The sequence below is a fragment of the Ahaetulla prasina genome, chromosome 1 (genome assembly GCF_028640845.1).
Source record: "Ahaetulla prasina isolate Xishuangbanna chromosome 1, ASM2864084v1, whole genome shotgun sequence".
In the NCBI taxonomy this organism is placed as follows: domain Eukaryota; kingdom Metazoa; phylum Chordata; class Lepidosauria; order Squamata; family Colubridae; genus Ahaetulla; species Ahaetulla prasina.
The window spans coordinates 14218736-14244152 of NC_080539.1; the positions used below are offsets into that span (position 1 = coordinate 14218736).

Genomic DNA, 25417 nt, shown 5'->3' on the forward strand with positions numbered 1-25417 from the left:
ATTGGTAATTACAGGAGTCGAAATTCAACTCATACGGATTGTTACCGATTTCTTTGAATGAGTAAAACGCCTTTGCCATCATTTCCACAAAGCGCTCGATAGCTCTGGCTTCGACCCGCCTGCCTGCCTGGATTGGTGAAAGACAGAGCCGTGGCTTGTCGGGAGATGTAGTTCCAAGTGACCTTCGACAGCGTCTATATCGGGAAGGGACGCCGGCGCGCGGGGCGTGTCGGGAGTTGTAGGCTGAGTTCTCGCGATTGGGAAGCCTGTTGCTGCAAGTCCCAAGTTGGAGCTTCTCTCTTTTGGCCGGACTTGAGAAGCTAAAGGCGCGGCGAGTCGCTCGGAGCCGGTTGAGGTCAAGTTCCGCTCCTTCACCTGGCCGTTGCTCGGGGGTCCCGCGCAGCCATTGGTGGCCTAGTGTGGGAGCCACGCGGGGCGGCTCGGAAGCAGGTAAAGAAAAAAAACCAGCGGTTGGCAGGGCGAATCAGGGGTGGGAGGGCCCGCGTTTGGGGCAGAGGCAGGGGAAGTGAAGTTGATTCTGTATTTGGGGGGGTGAGAGGTTTGAGATAAAGCGAGGTAGGCGGGAGTAAAACTGAGTGAAAGAGTTTCCTTTTTATTTACAGTATTTGTATGATTTATATCCCCCTCCCAACCTCTTTTAGCGGCGGGAGAGAGGAGTCCGTCGCATGCCGTTTGAAACAGGCTGGAGGTGGGGAAAAGCTACACCTGTTGAAGGGTAGCCCAGAGTTCAAACCCAGGAGGGGATCATGGTGGGGCCACTTGGTCATTTTTGAATAAAGTTGAAGAGGGAAATTACTGTATACCTGTTACATTGGATGTATCATTGTTTCCTGATTGCTTATTTGTAGCTTATGACTATCATTAAGTGTTGTAAGAGTTCTACCTTGATGAAGGTATCTTTTCTTTTATGTACACTGAGAGCATATGCAACAAGACAAATTCCTTGTGTGTCCAATCACACTTGGCCAATAAAAAATTCTATTAAATCTTAAAAGGAGATTAAATGAAATATAGGGCATTCTCTCCCACTTCAAAGCTAGCATTCATATTATGCTAGCTTTGGTACGCAGCAGTCCCCCCCCCTCACGTGCTTTCACAAACAAGTATGCTCCATCAGGACCTGGTGTTGCCATCACTTTTTTAGTTTCTTAATTGCCTCCAATAATACTAATGGCGTTATATCCTTATTTAACGTCTCCTTACATTCTACCGGGACTTTTAGGCAGTCCCCGTTTTCTGAAGATATGACCAAATTTTATCTTCACCTATCTTTTCCTTGTTTTCATACACATTTTTTAAAAACTCATAAGCTACATTTCTCTTCCCTTCATTTTGATATATTAGTTTGCCCTCGTCATTATATTATTTATTTATTTTATTGTGATATACAATCTGACAAACACACACCATACAACATATAAATATGTCCTATTTTTAAATGTTTCTTAGTCTTTCATTTTCCCCCATTTCTCATTATTTCATTTCTCATTTATTTTCTTTCTTGTCCCATTTTCTTTATTTACATTAAATTATCTAATACTAATAGCTTTACTTTTCAAAATTCTTATGTATCTATTATTTACATATTGTACAATTCTAATTTCTCCCCTTTATTTTGTTCCTTTATTTCTAATCTTAAACCATTCATACCATTTGTTCCAGATTATATAATAATCTGTCTCTTCTTTCTCTTTAATTTCTTTTGTTAACTTGTCCACTTTAGCACCTTCTAAAATATAATTTATTATATAATTATATAATTTATTAATCCATCTTGTATCCCTCTGCTTCTGTAATCACCAGCCACCGCCCTGTCTTATTCGCATTTTCAAAAAAAAAAAAGTGTAATACTTTTTATTTACTGGGCCAACTTCTCCTTCTCAATAATATTTAATTTAATTGAGGGAGGGGTTAGCTCAGACAGATGTACCTGGCAGAGTTCAGGGAACTCTTTGGGGATTATAGGAAGGGAGCCACCTGGACAGAAAGTGAGATCGAAATTTAAATATAGGTAATCCTCAAATTATGACTGTAATGTAATCTGTCCATTACCGACCTGATTTTATGACCTTTTTTTTTTTTGCAATGGTTCTCACATGACTGCAGGGAGAGGGGGTGACCGTCTGAACTTTTGAATCCAGGTCATCAGATCTGTGACCATAAGACAAGAACAACTTGTAGTCCAAACGCTAAAAGAAAAAGCATGAACAGAAAATCAGAGCTACGGTAAATAGAACAAAAGGAGCTGTACAAAAATAAGTGGCCATTTCGATCCCACCCTTCAACTGAGTCCCAGCTCGTACTATATATTCCTATACAGGTAGCCCTCCACTTAAACAGTTTATTTGATGACCGTTCAGAGTTACAACGGCACTGAAAAAAGTGACTCATGACCATTTTTCACACTGTTGGAAGAAATATCCAGGTCCGGGTCTAAGCTGGGAGAAAAGCACTGGAAACAAAATGGAGGCTGGAGGCTGATTGGAAAGAAAGGTTTCCTTTATTGATGAAGCAGAACCACCAACCACATGTGATTCTGGGACAGCTGACAAAATGGAGTTTAGAGTGGGAGGGTTTTTATACCTTCTGGATTCCTATAGGAGGTCATGTAGGGGTCATGGCTGGCTCTATAGGCAAAAGGGGAAGTGCAAATCCTAGGTGTCTGTCTGAGCTAATTTTGTCAACCTTTGGCTTGATTGTGTTGCTTATCTGAGTTTCTGTCTTGACCCAGTCTTTCTGAATGGATTATCAAATCTGCATTTCTATAAACTCAGTTTCTGCTTAGGGCAGGGAAACTAAGGCTGGTTGTGCCTCCCTTAAAAGTTTTTTCCCCATTTCTCCTTTAGGGGAAATATTCTACCCTGCCTTTTTTAATATTCCCCAAAATATTTTATTCTTCTAGGACAGGGGTAGTCAACCTTTTTATACCTACTGCCCACTTTTGTATCTCTGTTAGTAGTAAAATTTTCTAACTGCCCACCATTTCGGGGGGAGATGCGCGAGCTATTCTGGGATGAGGCTCTTTTGTTTGCGGTCGCACTACAGCGCCATTTAGTTTCACTTATGTAACATGAACTAAACTTAGGCGCGGGCGATACAAATAGTATATTTTCAGAAATATAAATTGTCACGGGGAATTTTATGAAAACCTAATGAAAATGTTTTTAAATAATGCTATGAAAATTGTTTAGAAAGTCAATTAAATTTTAAAAAAAGGAAAGTGCTTCAGTATTGGACAAAACCCCTACCGCCCACCATGAAAGCTGGAATGCCCACTAGTGGGCAGTAGGGACCAGGTTGACTACCACTGTTCTAGGAGGTTGGGGGGAGGGGGCTTCCCACAACACTTATGACTTTTGTAGTAGCCCCACGATCGTGTGATCAAAATCCAGATACTTGACAATTGATTCATACTTACAACCATTCCTGTGTCTCAAGGTCACATGATTACTTTTTGGAACCTTTTGACAAGCAAAATCAATAAGGAAGCTAGATTCACATAGAAACTGTGTTAATACCTTAGCAACTCCAATGATTCACTTAACAACTGTGGCAAGAAAAGCCGCAAAATGGGACAAAATTCATTTAACAAATGTCTCGGCTTTAACAACAGAAATTTTGGGCTCAATTGTGGTCATAAATCGAGGACTACCTGCAGTTTCAGTAGTTACTGGTATCACCAGGACAGCTTACATTTCCAACTTACCTGGATGCTGAACAACTAATTGAAAATGTTCAGACACAATGTGAATGGAAGCCTAAAATTGCTATATAGGAATTACTTAACTTGCATTGAGATGATCAATTCGGTCACTGAGCAAAGGCAGTTGCTAAGTGAAACATCATGTTTTGATGGCCTCACATCTGCTTTCTTTGGCCTTGCAGACCTGTAAAGGTTGTAAAGGCGAGGATTGCTTGCAAAGTTAGTTTTTCATTAATGCTGTAACTGCGGTCGCTAAATGAAGACTCCCTATAAAACCTGCCAGTTTAAAACAGGACTGGAAAAATTAACCTTGTTAAAATATCCCATGAATCCGAAGACAAATTCATGAGATATTTTGGGGTGTGCGTTTGTGTACGCAGAATCAAAATGTCACTAAGGAGAAAGGGTTGACTTAATGGCTTCTAGGTGTATCTGGATTACATGGCCCATCATGCTGAACCACGGCTGGTGGTTGGAATTACCATATGAGCAGATCAGAAGGGCAAATTGCTAAAGTGTACATACAAAAATGGGGAACCAAGTGTATTAGTTTCAAAATGGACAATAGGAATAGAATAGAATAACAGAATTGGAAGGGACCTTGGAGGTCTTCTAGTCCAATTCCCTGCTTAGGCAGGAAACCCTATACTATTTCAGACAAATGGTTATCTTGAAACAGGTAGGATTGGTAAGTGAATTTTGAGAAAAATGTGGCCAAATTTTAGCAATGTGATCTGCAAGAGCAGCAGAGCTAGCGAGTAGGGAGCGTAAACTGCAGTGTAGTTCCCATCTGTGCTACTGTATATGGGGCTCAGGATAAGACAGCTACATCTATGGCAAAACTGGCTGGGGAATTCTGGGAGTTGAAGTCCACCAGGCTTAAAGTTGCTAAGGTTGGAGACCCCTGATCGATGGCAAATCTAGACTGGCAACCTAGAACTGCCCAGAATGCTTAGCCACGATGTGTATCTTAAAAGACTGGAGCATTGGATTTAGAGTGGGGAGATCCGGATTCAAGTCTACCCAAAGGGGCTCAGCCGAAGGAATTATTTGAATGTCCTTGGCTCTGTTTCTCTCGTTCAGCTGCCCTGCAGCAAGACAACAGGACCTCATCTGTTACCGGATGAAAATGCAATAAAACATTAATTCTCTTCCTGGCTGCTCTTCCTGCCCCATTGAAGCCAAGCTTTGAGTTGCAAAATTGTTCAATTAGAATTTTTTTTTTTTCCCCATCAGAGGCTTGAAGCAGGATTTTCTGTGGGAAGGAAAGGGGCCCCACTGGATTAAACAAGCATTTCACTCTGAAAATGGCCACGAGAAAGACTGAGCTTGGAAAGAAAAATTCCCCTGCCACCTTTTAAGAATTCTGTCTTACAAGTTAGTCCTCATTTAGTGACTGCCTTGCACGACAACCGCTTGCGATTAGGATGGTGATGGAAAAAGTAACTTTGTGGGGCCAATCTTTGCATTTGACAATTTTTGCAAAAAAGCCAAGGAAAGTTGAAGTAAAGTGGCAAAATAACAATATTTCACTTAGCAGTTGCTTCAGTTAATGACCATGTTGTCAATCCCAGTTGTCACAAAACAAGGAGTACCTATATTGATCAAATTGAGCAAAGTAGCTTCAGGACCTTCACTGGACCCTGGCAGGCTCTAGCATCCTCAGTGTATCCAAATAGGACACAAAAAATGACAGGACCAGTCACAAGTCAGTTTCTCTGGTACCGTTGTAACTTCGAACGGATGCTAAACAAGCTGTAAATCGAGGACTACTTGTGAATCCAGGGGGCTCCAATGAAACCTCCAGCACCCTCGGTCAGCATGGTCAAGGGACAAGTGCAACACTCATGTTGTTAAGCATGTCAAGTGACCGATTGTTTTGGAAACTTGAGAAAACTGAAATATTATATTTGAAAAGGCTGGGAACTTCAGTACTGGCTTTTCACTAGTTAGTGCCAATAGAATTAGAATTAGAATAGAATTTTATTGGCCAAGTGTGATTGGACACACAAGGAATTTGTTTTGGTGCATATGCTCTCAGTGTACATAAAAGAAAAAGAAAAAAGAAAAAAAATACATCGAAGGTACAACATGGGCCGTGGGTGGCTCAGGCTGTAAGACAGCCTGTTATTAAACACAGCTGCTTGCAATTACTGCAGGCTCGAGTCCCACCAGGCCCAAGGTTGACTCAGCCTTCTATCCTTTATAAGGTAGGTAAAATGAGGACCCAGATTGTTGGGGGCAATAAGTTGACGTTGTATATAATATGCAAATGAATGACGACTATTGCTAACATAGTGTAAGCCGCCCTGAGTCTTCGGAGAAGGGGGGGATATAAATTTAAATTAAAAAAAAAACATTTACAACACAAACGATGGTCATAGGTTGCAATTTAACCCTTAATGATAGCAACAAAAAGTTACAGTCATACAGTCATAAGTGGAAAGAGATTGGTGATGAAAACGATGAGAAGATTTAATGTAATGTAGATTTAGTAAATAGTTTGACAGTGTTGAGGGAATTATTTGTTTAGCAGGGTGATGGCCTTCTGGAAAAAACTGTTCTTGTGTCTAGTTGTTCTGGTGTGCAATGCTCTGTAGCGTCGTTTTGAAGGTAGGAGTTGAAACATTTTATGTCCAGGATGTGAGGGATCTGTAAATATTTTCACGGCCCTCTTCTTAATACAGTATTGTATAGTGTACAATACGATGTATCTAAATAAATTTGTACTTTGAGAAGTACTCTGGAATGCCTCGGAGTTCAATTTATGATGGATGCATTCCTTGGAACCTGACCCACATCTCTCTGCCTTTGCAACTCAAATCGGGTCATTTCTATGGCCATTTCTCCATTTGGTTATCCGCCAGAATCTTTCCTGAATGCCATCCAGTTGGCACTTGAGACGAGCTCAGGCTGGCCCTGTTGGAAACGGAAACGTGTTGTGACGCTGGGTATTTCCAGTTTATTACTTTTTATAAAAGGCAATTAAAAAGAAGTTTAAAAAAACAACCCCAAAACTAAAATCCAACAGGGAGGAAGGAAAGGGCCCCACTGGATTAAACAAGCATTTCACTCTGAAAATGGCCACGAGAAAGACTGAGCTTGGAAAGAAAAATTCCCCTGCCACCTTTTAAGAATTCTGTCTTACAAGTTAGTCCTCATTTAGTGACTGCCTTGCACGACAACCGCTTGCGATTAGGATGGTGATGGAAAAGTAACTTTGTGGGGCCAATCTTTGCATTTGACAATTTTGCAAAAAGCCAAGGAAAGTTGAAGTAAAGTGGCAAAATAACAATATTTTCACTTAGCAGTTGCTTCAGTTAATGACCATGTTGTCAATCCCAGTTGTCACAAAACAAGGAGTACCTATATTGATCAAATTGAGCAAAGTAGCTTCAGGACCTTCACTGGACCCTGGCAGGCTCTAGCATCCTCAGTGTATCCAAATAGGACACAAAAAATGACAGGACCAGTCACAAGTCAGTTTCTCTGGTACCGTTGTAACTTCGAACGGATGCTAAACAAGCTGTAAATCGAGGACTACTTGTGAATCCAGGGGGCTCCAATGAAACCTCCAGCACCCTCGGTCAGCATGGTCAAGGGACAAGTGCAACACTCATGTTGTTAAGCATGTCAAGTGACCGATTGTTTTGGAAACTTGAGAAAACTGAAATATTATATTTGAAAAGGCTGGGAACTTCAGTACTGGCTTTTCACTAGTTAGTGCCAATAGAATTAGAATTAGAATAGAATTTTATTGGCCAAGTGTGATTGGACACACAAGGAATTTGTTTTGGTGCATATGCTCTCAGTGTACATAAAAGAAAAAGAAAAAAGAAAAAAAATACATCAAGGTACAACATGGGCCGTGGGTGGCTCAGGCTGTAAGACAGCCTGTTATTAAACACAGCTGCTTGCAATTACTGCAGGCTCGAGTCCCACCAGGCCCAAGGTTGACTCAGCCTTCTATCCTTTATAAGGTAGGTAAAATGAGGACCCAGATTGTTGGGGGCAATAAGTTGACGTTGTATATAATATGCAAATGAATGACGACTATTGCTAACATAGTGTAAGCCGCCTGAGTCTTCGGAGAAGGGGGATATAAATTTAAATTAAAAAAAAAACATTTACAACACAAACGATGGTCATAGGTTGCAATTTAACCCTTAATGATAGCAACAAAAAGTTACAGTCATACAGTCATAAGTGGAAAGAGATTGGTGATGAAAACGATGAGAAGATTTAATGTAATGTAGATTTAGTAAATAGTTTGACAGTGTTGAGGGAATTATTTGTTTAGCAGGGTGATGGCCTTCTGGAAAAAACTGTTCTTGTGTCTAGTTGTTCTGGTGTGCAATGCTCTGTAGCGTCGTTTTGAAGGTAGGAGTTGAAACATTTTATGTCCAGGATGTGAGGGATCTGTAAATATTTTCACGGCCCTCTTCTTAATACAGTATTGTATAGTGTACAATACGATGTATCTAAATAAATTTGTACTTTGAGAAGTACTCTGGAATGCCTCGGAGTTCAATTTATGATGGATGCATTCCTTGGAACCTGACCCACATCTCTCTGCCTTTGCAACTCAAATCGGGTCATTTCTATGGCCATTTCTCCATTTGGTTATCCGCCAGAATCTTTCCTGAATGCCATCCAGTTGGCACTTGAGACGAGCTCAGGCTGGCCCTGTTGGAAACGGAAACGTGTTGTGACGCTGGGTATTTCCAGTTTATTACTTTTTATAAAAGGCAATTAAAAAGAAGTTTAAAAAAACAACCCCCAAAAACTAAAATCCAACAGGGAGGAAGGAAAGGAAATGTTCCCATTGTTTGAGAGAGGCTGAGTCAGAGGCATTGCGTCATCCATCAAGGCTGGAAACCCACCCACCCCCCCCCCACACACACATCTTCCTGCTGCCCCTTTGAAATGGACTTTGGTCTCTTATCCAGAAGATAGTTTAAGGATTGCCTTGGTTGTGGATACGGCTTTTAAACAAACAGGTACCTCTTTTTTTCCCCTTCATTTCTCAAGATCATTTTTATATCCCGGGTACCCTCTTAGCTGGATTGGTTAGATCGGGGCATCCCATTAAATTTAAGCAAAGATTAATTGCCATTTACAAGGTGGGGGAGGGAAACTCTTTGTCTTCCATTGGAATGAGTACCACGGTTGAACGTTTCCTGAAAACAGGAGGTGTGGTGTTGTTTTTCCAGAGCTACGTAACTTTCACAATTTGTTTTAAAAACTGTCTGACACGGGAATCTTATGCGTGATTGTGTCTATTTTCCATTTAAATCCACTTTTCCGATATTCTTCAATTAGAAGTTGGCTCTATCAGGGGTGGGGAATGATGGCCCCCTTAATGACTTGTGGACTTCAACTCCCAGAATTCCTGAGCCAGCCAGCCAGCCAGGAATTCTGGGAGTTGAAGTCCACTGGTGTAAAGGGGCCATTGTTCCCCACCTCTGCTATATGATGCCATTTAGGTATTAGACTTAGGCCAAATTCTTAAGACAGCCTTTGACCAGCCCAAGATTCGTTGAAACTAGAACTTTCCGTAAGATGGAAAGTATATATTTTATTGCCACTGCCTTAGACTGCAGTTACCTGTTTTTAGCACCCATGTGATATTGCGGACCTATGTTCTGCTTGTGATCAGTAAACGTCTAAGATCTTTTTCACATAAACTGTTTCCAAGGTGGGACTTGCTGAATGCTATACAGGTAGTCCTTGACTTACTCCCATAACTGAGTCTGGAATTACAGCCATAAGCCATTGGCAGTCGTTAAGCAGGACATCACGTAATCATGCCCGATTTTATCACTTTTTGTGTGATGGTTGTTAATTCCATTGTAAGCAATGGGTGCGTTTGCCGGAAACTGGTTTCTGGAAAAAATTGTAAATCATGACCCTGGAATGCTGCATATGCCTGTAAAAGTAGGGCGGTTGCTCAGTGTGGTATCTACGTGTGTGTGTGTGTGTGGCCATCAGAACTTTGACATTAGGCCGTGAATTGCCCTTGAGGAGGTCATAATTTCAAATGGTCATAAATTGAGGACAACCTGTACTTATCCCATACCTGTGCATTAAATTTCTTTTTTTGCTAAGTGAAGAATCCTGCATCGGTTTCCCTCAATTTTCCCGTTCACTAAGCAGCAGTCAGGATGGCTGTGAGTTTTCTTTGTTGGTTCCTGCTTATGACCAGTAGTTACCTCGCATAACAGAGCCTCACTTGCTACTTTAGAATAGAATAGAACTGGAAGGGACCTTGGAGGTCTTCTAGTCCAGCCCCCTGCTCAGGCAGGAGAACCTACACTATTTCAGATAAGTGACTGTCTAGTTTCTTCTTAAAAAGTAATGAAGCATCTACAACTTCTGGAGGCAAGCTGTTCTACTAGTTAATTGTCCTCACTGTTAGGAAGTTTCTCCTTAATTCCAGGTTGCTTCTCTCCTTGATTAGTTTCCAACCATTGTTTCTTGTCCTGCCCTCCGGTGCTTTGGAGAATAATTGGACTCCCTCGTCTTTGTGGCAGCCCCTCAAATACTGGAATACTGCTAACATGTCACCCCTAATTCTTCTTTTCTTTTAGCCCTGCTTGAGCAAGGGATTGGACTGGAGGACCTCCAAGGTCCCTCCCAACTCTGTTCTGACCGATACTTTATTTTATTTATTTATTTATTTATTAAATTTTTATACCGCCCTTCTCCCAAAGGACTCGGGGCGGTGTACAGCCAAGAGATAAAAAACACAAAAATATACAATTAAAACAACAATTTAAAACCGAGCATATTAGAAAAAAATGGCCAACATTTAAAAATTTAAAATTATGAACCCTAAAATAATAAAACCCCAGTTAAAAATTTAAAAATATTAAAAATATTAAGCCAGTCCAGCTTGAATAAATAAGTGCGTTTTCAGCTCACGGCGAAAGGTCCGAAGATCAGGCACTTGACATAGTCCAGGAGGAAGTTCGTTCCAGAGCGTAGGAGCTCCCACAGAGCGTATAAGATACGTATAAGACTAGCTAGCCAAACCCAAAACCTGTAGCCATTCTTCATGTAGTTTAGCTTCCAGGCCTTTGATCATCTTAGTTGCTCTTCTCTGAATGTTTTCCAGAGTCTCAACATCTTTTTTGTAGCATGGTGACCAAAATTTCATGAATGACTTGAATTCATGAAAACATTGGGAGGTACCAGGTCGTCCTTGACTTATAAAAGTTCATCTAGTGACCGTTTGAAGTTACAATGGCACTGGAAAAAGTGACTTAACGCCATTTTTCACACTTACAACCTTTGCAGCACCCCCATGGTCACGTGATTAAAATGTAGAGGCTTGGCAACTGACTCATACTTACGACGATTGCAGTGTCCTGGAGTCGTGTGGTCACCTTTTGCCACCTTTTTGTTAAGCAAAGTCAGTGGGGGAGGCAGATTCACTTAACAACTGTGGTAAGAAAGGTCGTAAAATGGAAGGAAGCTCACTTAACAATTGTCTCACAAAGCAACAGACATTCTGGGCTCAGTTGTGGCCGTAAGTCGAGGACTACCTGTATCTGACCGAGGACCGAGCCTTAAACCGTCTTACTTGAAGCTTCACTCCTGTTTGAACCGTTCACAAGCGCTGCTTGAGAATGATTTTTCAGCCACTTGAGAACTTGACACCCAGTTCATATTTAAGTAACTGATTTCAGAATGTTTTAAGAGTTGTTCCTGACAAACCCAGGGGTCTCCAAACTTGGCAACTTTAAGACTTGTGGACTTCAACTCCCAGAATTCCTCAGCCAGCTTTGCTTTGCTGGCTAAGGAATTGAGGGAGTTGAAGTCCACAAGTTTTAAAGTTGCCAAGGTTGGAGACCCCTGGACAAACCCATGCTGGCTTGTAATAATTGTGTTGATTTCAAAGGATCCCGGCTCTGTTGCTTTACAACTGTTACTAAAGACATAATTATAGCTGTAAGTCACGGTGGTCATTAAGCACGTCACCACATGAGCATGCCCAATTTTACGACCTGTTTTGCAGTGGTCATTAAGTGAACCTGTTTTCTTCACTGGGTATTTTTGCTGGAAACTAGAAGTAAATGCCGGAAACTGACCAAAAAACCCACCCAAAATAGCAGTGATGTATCTGTGGGATGCTGCAAATGTCCATGATTGTGAGCCAGTTTCCAAACACCCAAAATGTGATCACATGACCATGAGGAGCTCTGAGTGTATATGTGTGGTTATCAGAATTCTAGAATCAGATTATAAGTAACTGGGGAGGTCCGTTGGAACTTTGAGGGATCTCTAAGCAACAGGTCATTAAGCGAGGACTGCCAGTACAAGCTGCTCAGAAATCCTAAAAAATAATTTCCGGGAAACACTGCTTGACCTGTTCTAAAGGGAACCTGGACCTCATCCTGCTCCTACTTGTTTTCCTGATCCCCTGTGGAGATGGGTCAGTGTGTACCACCAGATCTCTAGAGCAGGGGTCTCCAACCTTGGTCCCTTTAAGAATTGTGGACTTCAACTCCCAGGGTTTGCTGGCTGAGGAACTCTGGGAGTTGAAGTCCACAAGTCTTAAAGGGACCAAGATTGGAGACCCCTGCTCTAGAGAATGCTCAGGTTTCAATAATTAGAATTCTGACTCCATTTTTGTAGCAGTCCTTCTGATCTCTTCTTACCAGGGGTGGGCTGCTGGGGGTTCGGGAGAACCTCTGTGCAGTTTGGAGAACCCACAATTGCCACTCTTGGCTGGCCCACCCTGCCCCTTCCAGAAGTCCCCAAGCAGCCCATTTTGGATGCAGGTAAATGCAGGGAGGCTCGGGGAGGGCGAAAAACGGGCCTACCAGAAGTTCAGGAAGGCCTCCAGAGCAGGGGTCTCCAACCTTGGTCCCTTTAAGACTTGTGGACTTCAACTCCCAGAGTCCCTCAGCCAGCTGGCTGAGGAACTCTGGGAGTTGAAGTCCACAAGTCTTAAAGGGACCAAGGTTGGAGACCCTTGCTCCAGAGGGCCTCCGGAGCCTGGGGAGGCCATTTTTGCCTTCCCAGCGGCTCGAGGAAAGCCTCCGGATCCCGGTGAGGGCAAAAAGGCCCCCCCTCCCCCGCCATGGTGCAGGAGGCCGATTAGGCCACGCCCACCATGGCCACGCCCACCCAGCAACCAGGCAGAGAACCCCTTGCTAAAATTTCTGAAGCCCACCCCTGCTTCTTACCACATGCTAACTAAACTACAACACTCTTATAGTGTTGTAGTTTACAGGAGGCAAACGGGCTTTGCCTCTGAACCCAGCCCAACACAATCATTTCACCCAACAACAGTGAAACAAATCTCTCTCTCTCTCTCCCTCTCTCCCTCTCTCTCTCTCTCTGCTTTTAGAGTCTCTCAGCTCCAGCGCCTGCGACTTCCAAGGTGTCCTTGAATCCAGTTGGAGATCCCCACGGTTTTCCCCTCCAACCACGGCGGAGTCGTTGAAGCCCACCCACTGCCGCGTTGTCATCTATTTGCAGAAGGAGATGTCCGGCGACACCTGCTTAACCACCCTCTGCCCCGCTTCGGGCGCGAAGCCGAAGAGGTGCAGCGCCAAAATCGGCACCCTTGGCAATAAGTACGTGCGGCTGAATGTCGGGGGCTCCTTGTATTACACCACCGTGCAGGTGCTGACCCGCCATGACACCATGCTGAAAGCCATGTTCAGCGGAAGGATGGAGGTGCTGTCCGACAAGGAAGGTGGGTGCCGGTGAAAGCCAACAAAGCTGAGGGACCCGTTCATTAAAACATGCCACCAACTCCCGTTCCAATCTCAACTCTTTAATCAAGGATCATTTAGCCCGGTGATGGGTTAAGGCTTCAACAATCATTCCAAGTTACGACAATGCTGAAAACTTATGACCATTGCTGTGTCCCTCTGGTCACTTTGTTTAATTTCAAGATAAAATAAAAAAAATATGAGTGCTTTTTGGCTTTGCATTTTTGCAAAAGCGTCTCCAGCAGCTCTTGTAGAATATTCTATTGCGAAAGAGGATCGGTTATGTTTGTGGGTCACCTCTGCTGGGAGCAGGAATGGGGGTGATGCATCCATTTTGACTCTCTTGATCTCTTTACCACTGGCATTCCTCGGTACTGGTTCCAAAGGTTGGGAATGGGAGATATACTTTTGTATTGGTTCTCCTCTTTCTTTAGGTTCTAGTTGGCCTTGGGACAAATCAAGGATCACCTGTAAATTTAATTAAAGTTATAATTGGCCTCTTCTGAGATCTGATTTGCAGCCTGTTCGGAATTACCATCCAAGACAAGAAATGGGATTTTCCCATTTCCTATTTCTTCGAGTCTTCTTGGTAGAAAACAAAGCTCTGTGGGATAATTTTGACACCTGCTTTGCTTGAAACCTGAGGCCTGCTGTTTCTTTCCCAGGTTGGATCCTGATCGACCGCTGTGGGAAGCATTTTGGAACCATCTTAAATTACCTTCGGGACAACACCGTCATTCTACCCAAGAACCGGCAGGAGATCAAGGAGCTGATGGCCGAAGCCAAATATTACCTCATCCAGGGCTTGGTGGACCTCTGTCAAACTGCCTTGCAGGTAAGAGAGCTGCACACGGTGAACGGTAAACGCTTAAGAGAAGGAAGGGACCCTGGAGGTCAGCCAGCTCTACCCTTTTACTCAAGGCAAGAATCCTACTCGAAAAAAGTCCTTAGTAGGGGACAACCAGTGTATATTTACAGTTTTTTGGGGAAGGAAAGACTGCAGTCTACCATGTACGTTATTCTAGAGATGGAGGGGCCTTGTGCCCCCCCTCCCCCAGAGTTCTGAATTTGAGGGCTTCAAACACCAACACCACCCCACCCCAAAGTACTACAACAGGTCCTCTGTTTTAAAAAAGAAAGTTGTGTCTTCAAACTTTAAAGCTTTCGCTCTCTTAAAAATCTGAAGAGATTCCACAGATATCTGTTCACGGCATTCTCACGCCTACTTTGAAAAGTGTGGTGTGGGGCGGGGGGAGGGGGGGGAGAAATTAACCATCAAAATTCTCTGCAAGGTTTCAGACAGGGGTGTCAAACTGTATTTCTTCGAGGGTCGGATCAGCATTGTAGTTCTCTGCAAGCCATGTGGGTAGCAGGGGGGGGGAGAAACAGGACGGATGCCTCCTTCAACACGTTAATGGTCAAAACGGGTGCGGTGGGGGGTGCACAGTCCCGCACCTCATTTTGCCCTCCCAGCCACCAGCAGCACACTGCCAGCCAAAAATGGGTCATGCGGAGAGATCTTGAGCCCCCCCTCCCCCCCCCGGCCCGTTTTGGCCTCCCCAGCCTCCAGCAGCACTCTGCCAGCCAAAAACGGGCTGCGTGGAGGGCTCCCGAGCGCCCCCCCCCCACAGCTTGTTTTAGGCATCCCCAGCCTCCAGCAGCACTCTGTTAGCCAAAAATGGGCTGCGTGGAGGGCTCCCGAGCGCCCCCCCACACACACACACAGTTTGTTTTTGGCATCCCCAGCCTCCAGCAGCACTATGCCAGCCAAAAATAGGCCGCGCGGAGGCCTCTCAAGCTCTCTTCTGCGGCCTGTTTTCAGCCTCTCCTGCCTCCCCAGCACTCTGCCAGCCAGAAAAGGGCCGTCTGGAGGGCTTCCAAGGCCCCCACACAGCCTATTTTTGGCCTCTCCAGCCTCCAATAGCACTCTGCTGGCCAAAAACAGTCCGCACGCAGCCCGTTTTGGCCAGCAGAGGCACCACGCACCGGTCCTTTGTTATTTCCAGGCCAGCCCTGCAGGTCGGATATAAGCACCTCATGGGCCGGATTTGGACCATGGGCCTGGAGTTTGGCACCCCTGGTTTAAGACATAAATTATGGTCTGCAACAACCTGCTCCCAACATCTTGGCAAAAAGAAAAACTGAAAAGCCATTTTGTGCTTTCTAACTTAAATCTTCATTTCTGCCATTCAGAACAACGAGATTCCAGAGGCAGTGGCAGTCTACCCTGCTTTAATCTGTCTGGATGTGTGCAATTCTGTTTGCAGGACAAGAAAGAGACCTACTACCCGATCTGCAATATCCCTGTCATCACGTCTCCGAAAGAGGAAGAGAGACTCATTGAATCAGCCATGAAGGTACTGAGGGGGCATGAGGAGAGAACGAGCAGACGAAAAGGGCCAATTCACACATGACAGGGAGTCCTCAACTTACGACATGACAATTGAGACCGAAATTTGTTGCTAATTGAGAAATTTTTTAAGTGAGTTTTGCCCCATTTTACGACTTTTCCTGCCACGGTGGTTAAGTGAATCATTGCAGTTAAGTTAAGTAACCCGGTTGTTAAGTGAACTTGGTTTCCTCAGTGACTTTCCTTGTTAGAAGGCCACAAATGGGTGTTCACATGACCCACGAGCACTATGACCGTCATAAATGTGAGACAGTTGTCAAGTGGCTGAATTTTGATTGTGTGACATGGGGATACTACAGTGGTTCACAAGTGTGAAATATGGTCACAACTCACTTTTTTTCAGGGCCGTCGTAACTTTGAACGGTCACCAAGTGAACGGTTGTAAGTCGAGGACTACCTGTACAGTCCCAAAGGTGCTTTTTTCAAGAGGAGGCAACTTTCTGGTTTTTCTTTGAAGATGTTTTGCTCTCTCAGAACTGAAGAAGCTTCTTGGATGAGAAGCGAAACATCTTCAAAGAAAAACCAGAAAGTCCAGTTGCCTCATGAAAAAAAGGACCTTTGGTACAACCATGATCTGGATCAAGGGTCTCCAACCTTGATCCCTTTAAGACTTGTGGATTTCAACTCTCAGAGTCCCTCAGCCAGCAAAGCTGGCTGAGGAACTCTGGGAGTTGAAGTCCACAAGTCTTAAAAGGACCAAGGTTGGAGACCCCTGATCTGGATGACTGAGAATCTCCATAGACATTCACACATTACACTAATCTTGGAGATGAGAATGTCCACCATGTGGGCTGCCCTTTTTGTCCTAATACAGATAGTCCTTGACTTACAACCATTGGTGTAATTTGGAGTTACAGTGCCATTGAAAAAAGTGACTTACAACTAGTCCTTGCGCTTACGACTGTCGCCGCATCCCCACAGTCACGAGATGAAAATTCAGACACTTGGCAACCAACATGTATTTATGATAATTGCAGCATCCCTGGATCCTCTGATCATCATTTGTGACCTTCCCAGCCAGTTTCTGACAAGCAAAGTCACAGGGAGAAACTGTACTTGCTTACCGACCACATGATTCACTTAACAATTGCAGTGCTTCACTTAACAGCCATGTTAGAAAGCTCATAAAATTGGGGACAACTCACTCAACAACCCCCTTGTTTAACAAGGAAAAGTCTGGCCCAATAAGTTGAGGATTATATTTAAAAAAAGCAAACTTTGCTTAACTGCAGTGATTCACTTAACAACTGTGACGAAAAAGGTTGTAAAATCACTTAACAGCTGCCTTGCTTAGTGACTGTAGAAACTGCTGCTAATTGTGGTTGTAAGTTGAGGACTACCTGTAGACTTTTTAAGGTTGCCTGACTCAAAAAAAGCACTTAAAGCCGCATTTTACTCTTTTAAAAAACCCAAAACCTCTAACACAAGGCTCTTTTACCTCAGGTTTGGTGTGGTCCTTGAGCTAACGGAGGGTAAGCACCACCTGCTCCAAGCCAGAGTCACTCCAAACCTGGCTTGGCACCACATGTGAAGCCATCCAAAGTCACTTATCTTCCTTATCAGTGGCTGGGAGTTTGAACTTTGTCATGGCAACTGAAGAATGAGGAAGAGGAAAAAAGGAGGCTCCGTTAAGCTTTTAAATATCAATATTTTCCATGCTATTGAACACCTCCCAGAGGTGATCTGAAGAAGGACCATTGTGGTTTACCCTTTTCAGCTCAAAAGTTTTGAAGTTTATGGCTGATAAAACCACCTTTATTATTTTTGGACTCTGCTGCTTGGGGGAACACACACCAAGGGGGGAGGGCTTTGGTGGAGGTTTAGTTTTAGTTTTAGTTTACTTTATTGTCATTGCACCTCGTACAACAAAATTAAATGCCATCTTTAGTGTACATTATAACTATAAAAATAAAACACAAACACACATTCTTCACATTCCATACAATTGAATTGAAAACCCCTGATATTGCATTAATATTGCATTATACAGTAGAATTCAATATAGTTAATGCCCTGGGATAGAAACTGTTTTTCAGCCTATTTGTTCTTGGTTTTATTATCCTGTACCGTCTGCCAGATGGTAATAGTTAAAAAAAAACCTAGGTGGGTAGAGTTAATGATGGGGGCCCCCTCCAAAGTTGACTGGGTTGCCCATTGTTCCCCTTTCTGCTCCAATTTAGATTCCCCAATTTAGGAAATCTCCTCCTCCTCCTTGTGTCATATCCATCATTGGATGTTGGCAATCCTATTTTTATCAACAGCTGCACAAAAAAAGTTTTGTCCAAACCAGATTCCCTTAGATTTTGAAGCCATGATGATGTTCTTCTGCCTGGATCTCATTTGCCTTCAATCTTTCCCTGGAGGATTAAATGAAGCATGCCGTATTTTTCCGGGTGTCATATCACACGTCTGAAATAGTCTAACTTTCGCTTTTTAATGCTTTTGATGATTTCCCTTGGCTTTCCCAGGCGGCTTATCCCGCCTGGGAAAGCCAAGATGTAACGTCTGACAAGCCTGATATTTTCAGGGAGGGCTTACGTCGTGACTGCAGAAGACCTTTTTCATTTTGAAGAAGGCTGTTCGAGCTTTCTCTGTCCTTGTCTGTACTTCAGCGGTCATGTCCTGGCTTTCATGTAAATTAGAACCAAGTTTTTCTCCTTACCTGTGCAAAACACCTGAGTCAGGAATGGTGGTTGCAGGTTCCCATAATGAGCTGGGAATGTTCAGTACCTCTCAGTAGTGGAATTCAGTTTTTTTTACTACCAGTTCTGTGGGCGTGGCTTGGTGGGCGTGGTGTGGCGTGGTGGGCATGGCAGGGGGAAGGATACTGCAAAATCCTCACTCCTGGAGGAAGGAAATTGCAAAATCTCCATTCCCACCTCACTCTGGGGCCAGCCAGAGGAGGTATTTGCCGGTTCTCCGAAGTACTCAAAATTTCCGCTACCGGTTCTCTAGAACAGGGGTCTCCAACCTTGGTCCCTTTAAGACTTGTGGACTTCAACTTCCACAGTCCCTCAGCCAGCAAAGCTGGCTGAGGGGCTCTGGAAGTTGAAGTCCACAAGTCTTAAAGGGACCAAGGTTGGAGACCCCTGCTCTAGAACCTGCTGAATTTCACCCCTGGTACCTCTGTTCCCAGAGCTTTGTGGGATCCAGGGCAATGGGGTCTCCGCGAACTACTGGTGGCACAAAGTTTGATGTTCTTTCTTCTGCCTCATTGACACCCCTATTTCTCCCCCCTTTTTTTCAGCCAGTGGTGAAGCTCCTTTATAACCGAAGTAACAACAAATATTCCTACACAAGGTAAACCCCTCTCTTTGCTGGCCTAATACTGAAACTTAAAAAGATGGAGCTTGGAACTGTGGGATGGTCCCAGCGAGCCTTTTGTTCCCTGCGGTGATCCACCGGCTGAATCTAGGAAAACCCCTAAAAGCTTTGCTACATTGTGCTGGTAGTCCTCGTCTTACAACAGCTCACTGAGTGACCGTTCAAAGTTACAACGGCAATGTCAGCGTTCCAAGTAATGCACCCATAGGAAGCAAAACTCTTTTTTTTTTTTTTTTTTTTTATTCAAAAAGTTTTTATTAGTCAAAAAAGGTTTATACAAATACATATCAGGTATGGTAAATTTTCAGTTTTCTTATCTAAAATAAGAATTTTACTCAAATTTTTTAACACATACAACAGCCATATGGCAAGCAGGTGACACGAAGTAGCTAAATTTACAAATTTTAAAAACGTAATAAAGAAGAGTCAAGAATAAACAGAATATCGTACAAAAGAGAATAAGGAAAACCAACACAATCCCAAATATCTTTATCACTTCCTAGTTTTGGATCTCAGAACTCTGGGTTCAGCCTGACCCAACTCCAGGGCCGCAACAGCGGCAGCCGCTTCCGCCCCATGATCTATAACCTCCCCTTCTTCAATTCCTGGATCATCTGATTCCAGGAGGGCTTTGTGTTCCTCCACATAGGCCGTAGCCTCCGCAATTGTACTGATTTTTTTCGTAATGCCCTCCCGGAAAATCATCAATCCCTCTGGCATCAGCCATCTGAAGCCCACTCCTTCTGGTACAATTTGCTTGACAAAAATAATATTTCTTTCTTTTTCACGTACCTGTCTGGGAATCTGCCTCAGAATGGCTATCTCCTGCCCCTGTAAATCAGTGCCCCACTCCTATGTTTTCTAAGAATTTCATCTCTCGTCTCTCTTCTCACAAATTTGACATGAACCTCTCTGGGAACTGCATGCGTGCGTGCATATTGCGAATTAACTCTATAAACTCGATCCACATCCCAATTCATGAAATCAACACCTCTCCCAAGAAATTCTCCCAACAATTTAGTCACAACATCTCTCAAGTCTTCTTGGTCCACTTCTTCCAAATTTTGAAACCTAAGGAAATAAGACATTTTATCCATCTGTAGTCCAAGCACAGCATTGCCTGTCGTCTCCTCTCTTTTCTGCACTGCCCGCATCTCACCCTCCAAACCTTCCACTTTCTGCTTGTTTTCTGCTGAAACTTGTTGAGTATCCTTTAAATCCTTTTGGATAGTCACAATTTCTGCTCTTATTTCATCCAATTTCTTGTCCATATTAGATAACTTTTCCAAAATTCTCTCCATCTCTCCAGCAGTTGGTCTCTGACCTTTTGCCATTAAGGAGAAAAAAATACAAAATCCTCAGGCAGGCACGGTATCCTTGTAATTTCCTCCGGATCCACCAGGGGCACTCACAGGAGCAACGAGTCCAGAGTACAGTTAGTCAACCAGGAAGTCAAGGGAAGTGATGTCATCAAAATTCTCATAGTGAAGGCGGAAGCTGGACGCCACCACTGTTCCCCAGAAGGAGGGGCCTCAAACCTTCCCTCCTAAATTTCTCCATCACCTCTTCTCTCCAGAGCTCCACAAAACCGGTAATCTTCTTATTTTAAGTTCTCCTCTCTCCAGAATAACTCGTGCTCCTTCCAACCGCAGGGGAGAAAACCCCGCACCGGAGCACTCCACTCACGTTTACCGATATTCCCTTCCCTTCTCCTCCTCAATTCTTCTCCGTTCCCTGCTCACCACCAGGCTGCTGCAGTTATAAATCCAAAGCCCCGGTGTCACCGGGCACAGCGGCCCAGGCGACGACCAAAATAATGGCCGCGGCCTGTGGCCTCCGAACCCCGCCAAGCCTAGGACGCGCCAGCATCGGTCCCCACAGTCCTGTATGTCGGCTGGGAGACCCCTGGCGAGCCGTCCGTGCGGCAGGTGTCCTTTTCGGAACACCTGGCCCCTGAGGGCCTCGGCGGCGGCCGGATTCGGGCGCTGGAGGCAGGAGAAGCCTTCCTGACGTCCGTTGCCGCTGGACACCGGAAGTCGTCTCCAGGAAGCAAAACTCTTTTATGAGTATCTAGAAGGCAGGCAAATTCCTCAAAGAACAATTTATTGGATGCATCATATTGGCACAACAGGGGAAAGCCGACTCTGAAAGTTCCCGCGGCTTTCACTTAATTAAAAAGTAAAAGTTTCCCCTTTCTCCCAAGTCGCTGGTCACGCTGCCCAATCAAGGTGCTGGTCGGTTGCTTGGTTACTTCATTCCTCCTCTGGCCAGCCATCTGTTAGTTAGAATGTCCTTGGTTCCCACAGGAAAACTTTCTTGTTTTGGCTACAAAGATACCGGTATATATCTCTATGTCTGTCTGTCTGTCTGTCTGTCTGTCTGTCTGTCTGTCTGTCTATCTATCTATCTTTCTTTCTATCTATCTATCTATCTATTTATCTATCTTTCTATCTATCTATCTATCTTTCTATCTATCTATCTATCTATCTATCTATCTATCTATCTATCTATCTATCTATCTATCTATCTATCTATCTATCTATCTATCTATCTATCTATTTTACCGTATATACTCGAGTATAAGCCGAGTTTTTCAGCACGTTTTTTGTGCTGAAAAACGTCCCCTCGGCTTATACTCGGGTCTATACGGCTTATACTCGAGTTTTGTGTTTTTTTTAAGCCCCTCGGCTTATACTCGAGTATATACGGCTTATACTCGAGGTTTTGTTTTTTTTTTCACATTTTACCGGACGGCGCGGGGAAGCCCTGCCGGTGCAGTGAGAGGGCGGGGCGGGGGAGCCGCCAGCCTTCTCAGCTGAGGGAGGGAGGGTTTCCCCAACCGGTAGGTGCCTCATTTCCCACCCTCGGCTTATACTCGAGGTTTTGTTTTTCACATTTTACCGACGGCGCTGGGAAGCCCTGCCGGTGCAGTGAGAGGCGGGCGGGGAGCCGCCAGCCTTCTCAGCTGAGGAGGAGGGTTTCAACCGGTAGGTGCCTCATTTCCCACCCTCGGCTTATACTCGAGTCCCCAGTTTACCCCAGTTTTTGGGGTAAAATTGGGGACCTCGGCTTATACTCGGATCGGCTTATATTCGAGTATATACGGTATCTATTTTTCTATATTCTATATACGGTGCTTCCTCCAAAATAAGACCTAAACAGAAAATAAGCCTTAGGATGATTTTTCAGGATGCTCATAATATAAGCCCTATCCCCAAAATGAGCCCCCAGTTAAGATTGTCAGTCAGATGGACAAATTTAGTACTGTGTTTACCCGAAAATAAGATCTAACCAGAAAATAACTCTTAAGGTGTCTTTTAGAACAAAAATTAATATAAGACCTGGTCTTATTTTCAGAGAACATTGTATATATATTTATGTGTATATATATGTATGTGTGTGTATCTATCTATCTATCTATCTATCTATCTATCTATCTATCTATCTATCTGTGTATATTTGTATATATCTCTATCTTATCTATCTGTCTATATCTATGTCTGTCTGTCTGTATATAATACATTAAAAGTAATCCTTGTTTATGATTGGTCACTTACAATGAACCTAAGAAAAGGTACTTATGACCTGGTGCTGGTATTCCAACAGCTGCCTCCTCCCCCAGTTACATGTCCGCATTTCTGCCATTTGCAGTGTCCCACGGTCACATGACCATGATTTATGACATTTTTGCTAGAGTTTGGCATTTACTTCCAGTTTCGAGCAAAATGTACCCATAGCGAACAACGGGTTCACCTAACAACCATGGCGGTTGCTTAAAACCTGCCGCAAAAGGGTTGTAAAATTAGGTGCAGTCACATGGTTAACTCGGTTTACAAACAAGCACGGCTTAACCATAATTACAGGCTCAATTAGTCATATGTTGAGGGCGATCTGTTACATGCATTAGATGTAACATGTATTGCAAATAGATGTAATTTACAACATAAAACGTAAAGTATATTTTAAAAGCTAAAAAAAAACCCCATACATTTTGTATTTATGTATTGAAACAAGTCAAAAGGACATCTTGGAGTGAATAGGAATTTCTCAGATTCAAAGTCACCTTAGGAGTCAGTCGTTAAACAGAAACTATTACAGTAGCAAATTAATTGTACTCAAGAGTCTCCAATCAGAGCTTGGAAAATTAATCCTAGGCATAAATCCTAGATGCTTTAAGATATATTCAAGCTTTCAAAACGGCAGTCAAGATTATTTTGCCACCGACTAACATTTAATAGCCTTATCTGCATCTTATCTACCTTTTACAAGGTAAAGTGATATTAATTATAGTAGCAGCAGTAAAAATGAAGCTACTGCTGTTTAAGGTAAATAAGAGATGAGAGATCAGAGCTAAGGATTAACTGGTGTTTGGACACAAATTCGCAGATTTTGGGCTCAATTCGGGTCGGAAGTCAAGCCCTACTTGTTATCTCCAGACCCCTCTGCTTGCACAAGAGAGCCGCTGGAGCTAGGGACGAGCCACACATCCCTCAACACAACGTTTTTGGCGCTGGAAGAGAACGGAGATACGGAATCCTTCCAGCCTCCCAATTGCCTAGAATCGCTTTCGATGGCGAGTTGAATGGTGTACAAATTTAATAAATAAAGCCAGTTCTGCTTTCCCCCCCCCCCCTCCAGCACCTCGGATGACAATCTCCTGAAGAACATTGAACTCTTCGACAAGCTCTCGCTCCGGTTCAACAGGAGGGTTCTCTTCATCAAGGACGTCATTGGGGACGAGATCTGCTGCTGGAGTTTCTTTGGCCAGGGGCGGAAGCTGGCCGAAGTCTGTTGCACCTCCATCGTTTACGCCACGGAAAAGAAGCAAACGAAGGTAATTGGCGGTTGTTCTGACCCAGCTCCCCATACACGACGAACCCTCTGAAGTTAAATCAATGATTCCTTTATTAGGAGCGCCAGCAGCCCTGGCAAAAAGTTTCTCTCTCACCGCAGGCTACCAAGTCCAGGCGGCAGGGAGATGAATAGTTGTCTGCCACATGTATTCATCTCCGCCCCCTGCTTTTTATCCTCAGACCTAAGGTGGGGCTTCATTAGCAGCGATGGCTCTTCTGTCCCAAGGATCGGCCCATAGATTTCCACTGCTCTCCTCTCCTCTGCCTTCCGTGCGTCAGGCACTGGACCCAACTGTTCCTCTTCCTCATCAGCCACCTCCAGACCTGGGGGCTGTTGACTCTCCATCTGAGGGCTGACAGGCGGCCCAGGCTCCACATCTCTCTCTCTCTCTCTCTCTCTCTCTCTCCCTCCCTCTCCCTCTCCCTCCCCCCCCCCTCTCTCTCTCTCTCCCTCTCATTAAGTGACTTGATGTCATGGGCTGCTGTATTTAGTATGGCAAAAAAACCACACCCTTGTGCACTTAGTCCTTGGCTTATGACACAATTGAGTCCCAAAAGTTCTTTGCTAAGCGAGACATTTCTTAAATGAATTTGCCCCGTATTACGACCTTTCTTCCTGCAGGAAGTGAACTGCTTAACGGTTATAAATCACTATTTTCAGTGCCGTTGCAACCTCAAAACAGTCACTAAACGAATGGTTGTAAGACAAGGATTATACCTGTACTGCTTGCTGTCAAAACGGCTGCTGCCCCTTCGTGAAATGGCTACCACGGCAGGCAGGTTGAAATAGCCATTTTGGAGTGGTGGAGCTGAAAATGAAATCACTGATTATTAAAACTTAGGACAAAAATCTACCCGAGCCAGTATTTCAATGTTTCAGTATTTTTTTACTGCTCCAACATCCATGTCAGAGGAGGGATGGGTCAGGATGCTGAAAGGCGTTCTCTGGAATGGAGACGGTGGTGGGATGTTTGGCAGTCAGCTAGCCTTTTGCTTGACTCCGTTGGATGGGAATCCAATAGGAAATGTAACTTTCCTTGGAGTGGACGATGCATGGAACGCTGTTACCTTCCCACCAGCGGTAGTCCCTATTTTTCTACTTGCATTTTTTCCCGTGCTTTCGAACTACTACGTTGGCAGAAGCTGGGACAAGTAACGGGAGCTCACCCCGTTATGCGGCGCTAGGGATTCGAACCACTGAACTGCTGACCACCTGATCAACAAGCTCAGCGTCTTGGCCACTGAGCCACCGCGTCCCCCTTAAATTGCAGAGAGCAGATCTTAAATCCAGATATCGGAGTCAGCGTCCTGTTTTCCATTTCTGACTCACACAGACAGTTGCTATGGTATCTCTCGGTTTATTCAAGGCCAAAATATA

General features: G+C 44.0%; 1 protein-coding gene across 2 annotated transcripts in view; it reads left to right on the forward strand.

The window, feature by feature from the left end:
* Positions 1 to 248: 248 nt before the first annotated feature.
* The window catches only part of TNFAIP1 (TNF alpha induced protein 1), a 35154-nt gene continuing 9985 nt past the window's right edge, over positions 249 to 25417 (forward strand). The window contains exons 1-6 of one of the 2 annotated variants that reach the window (XM_058164258.1): positions 249 to 450; positions 13083 to 13433; positions 14118 to 14287; positions 15720 to 15809; positions 19110 to 19162; positions 23825 to 24020. In XM_058164258.1, coding sequence (XP_058020241.1) covers positions 13220 to 13433; positions 14118 to 14287; positions 15720 to 15809; positions 19110 to 19162; positions 23825 to 24020 — 723 coding nt within the window. In that variant the 5' untranslated portion in view covers positions 249 to 450; positions 13083 to 13219. Of the gene's footprint in view, positions 451 to 8624; positions 8725 to 13082; positions 13434 to 14117; positions 14288 to 15719; positions 15810 to 19109; positions 19163 to 23824; positions 24021 to 25417 lie in introns of those variants that run through there. The other variant, XM_058164259.1, reaches the window with a different exon arrangement.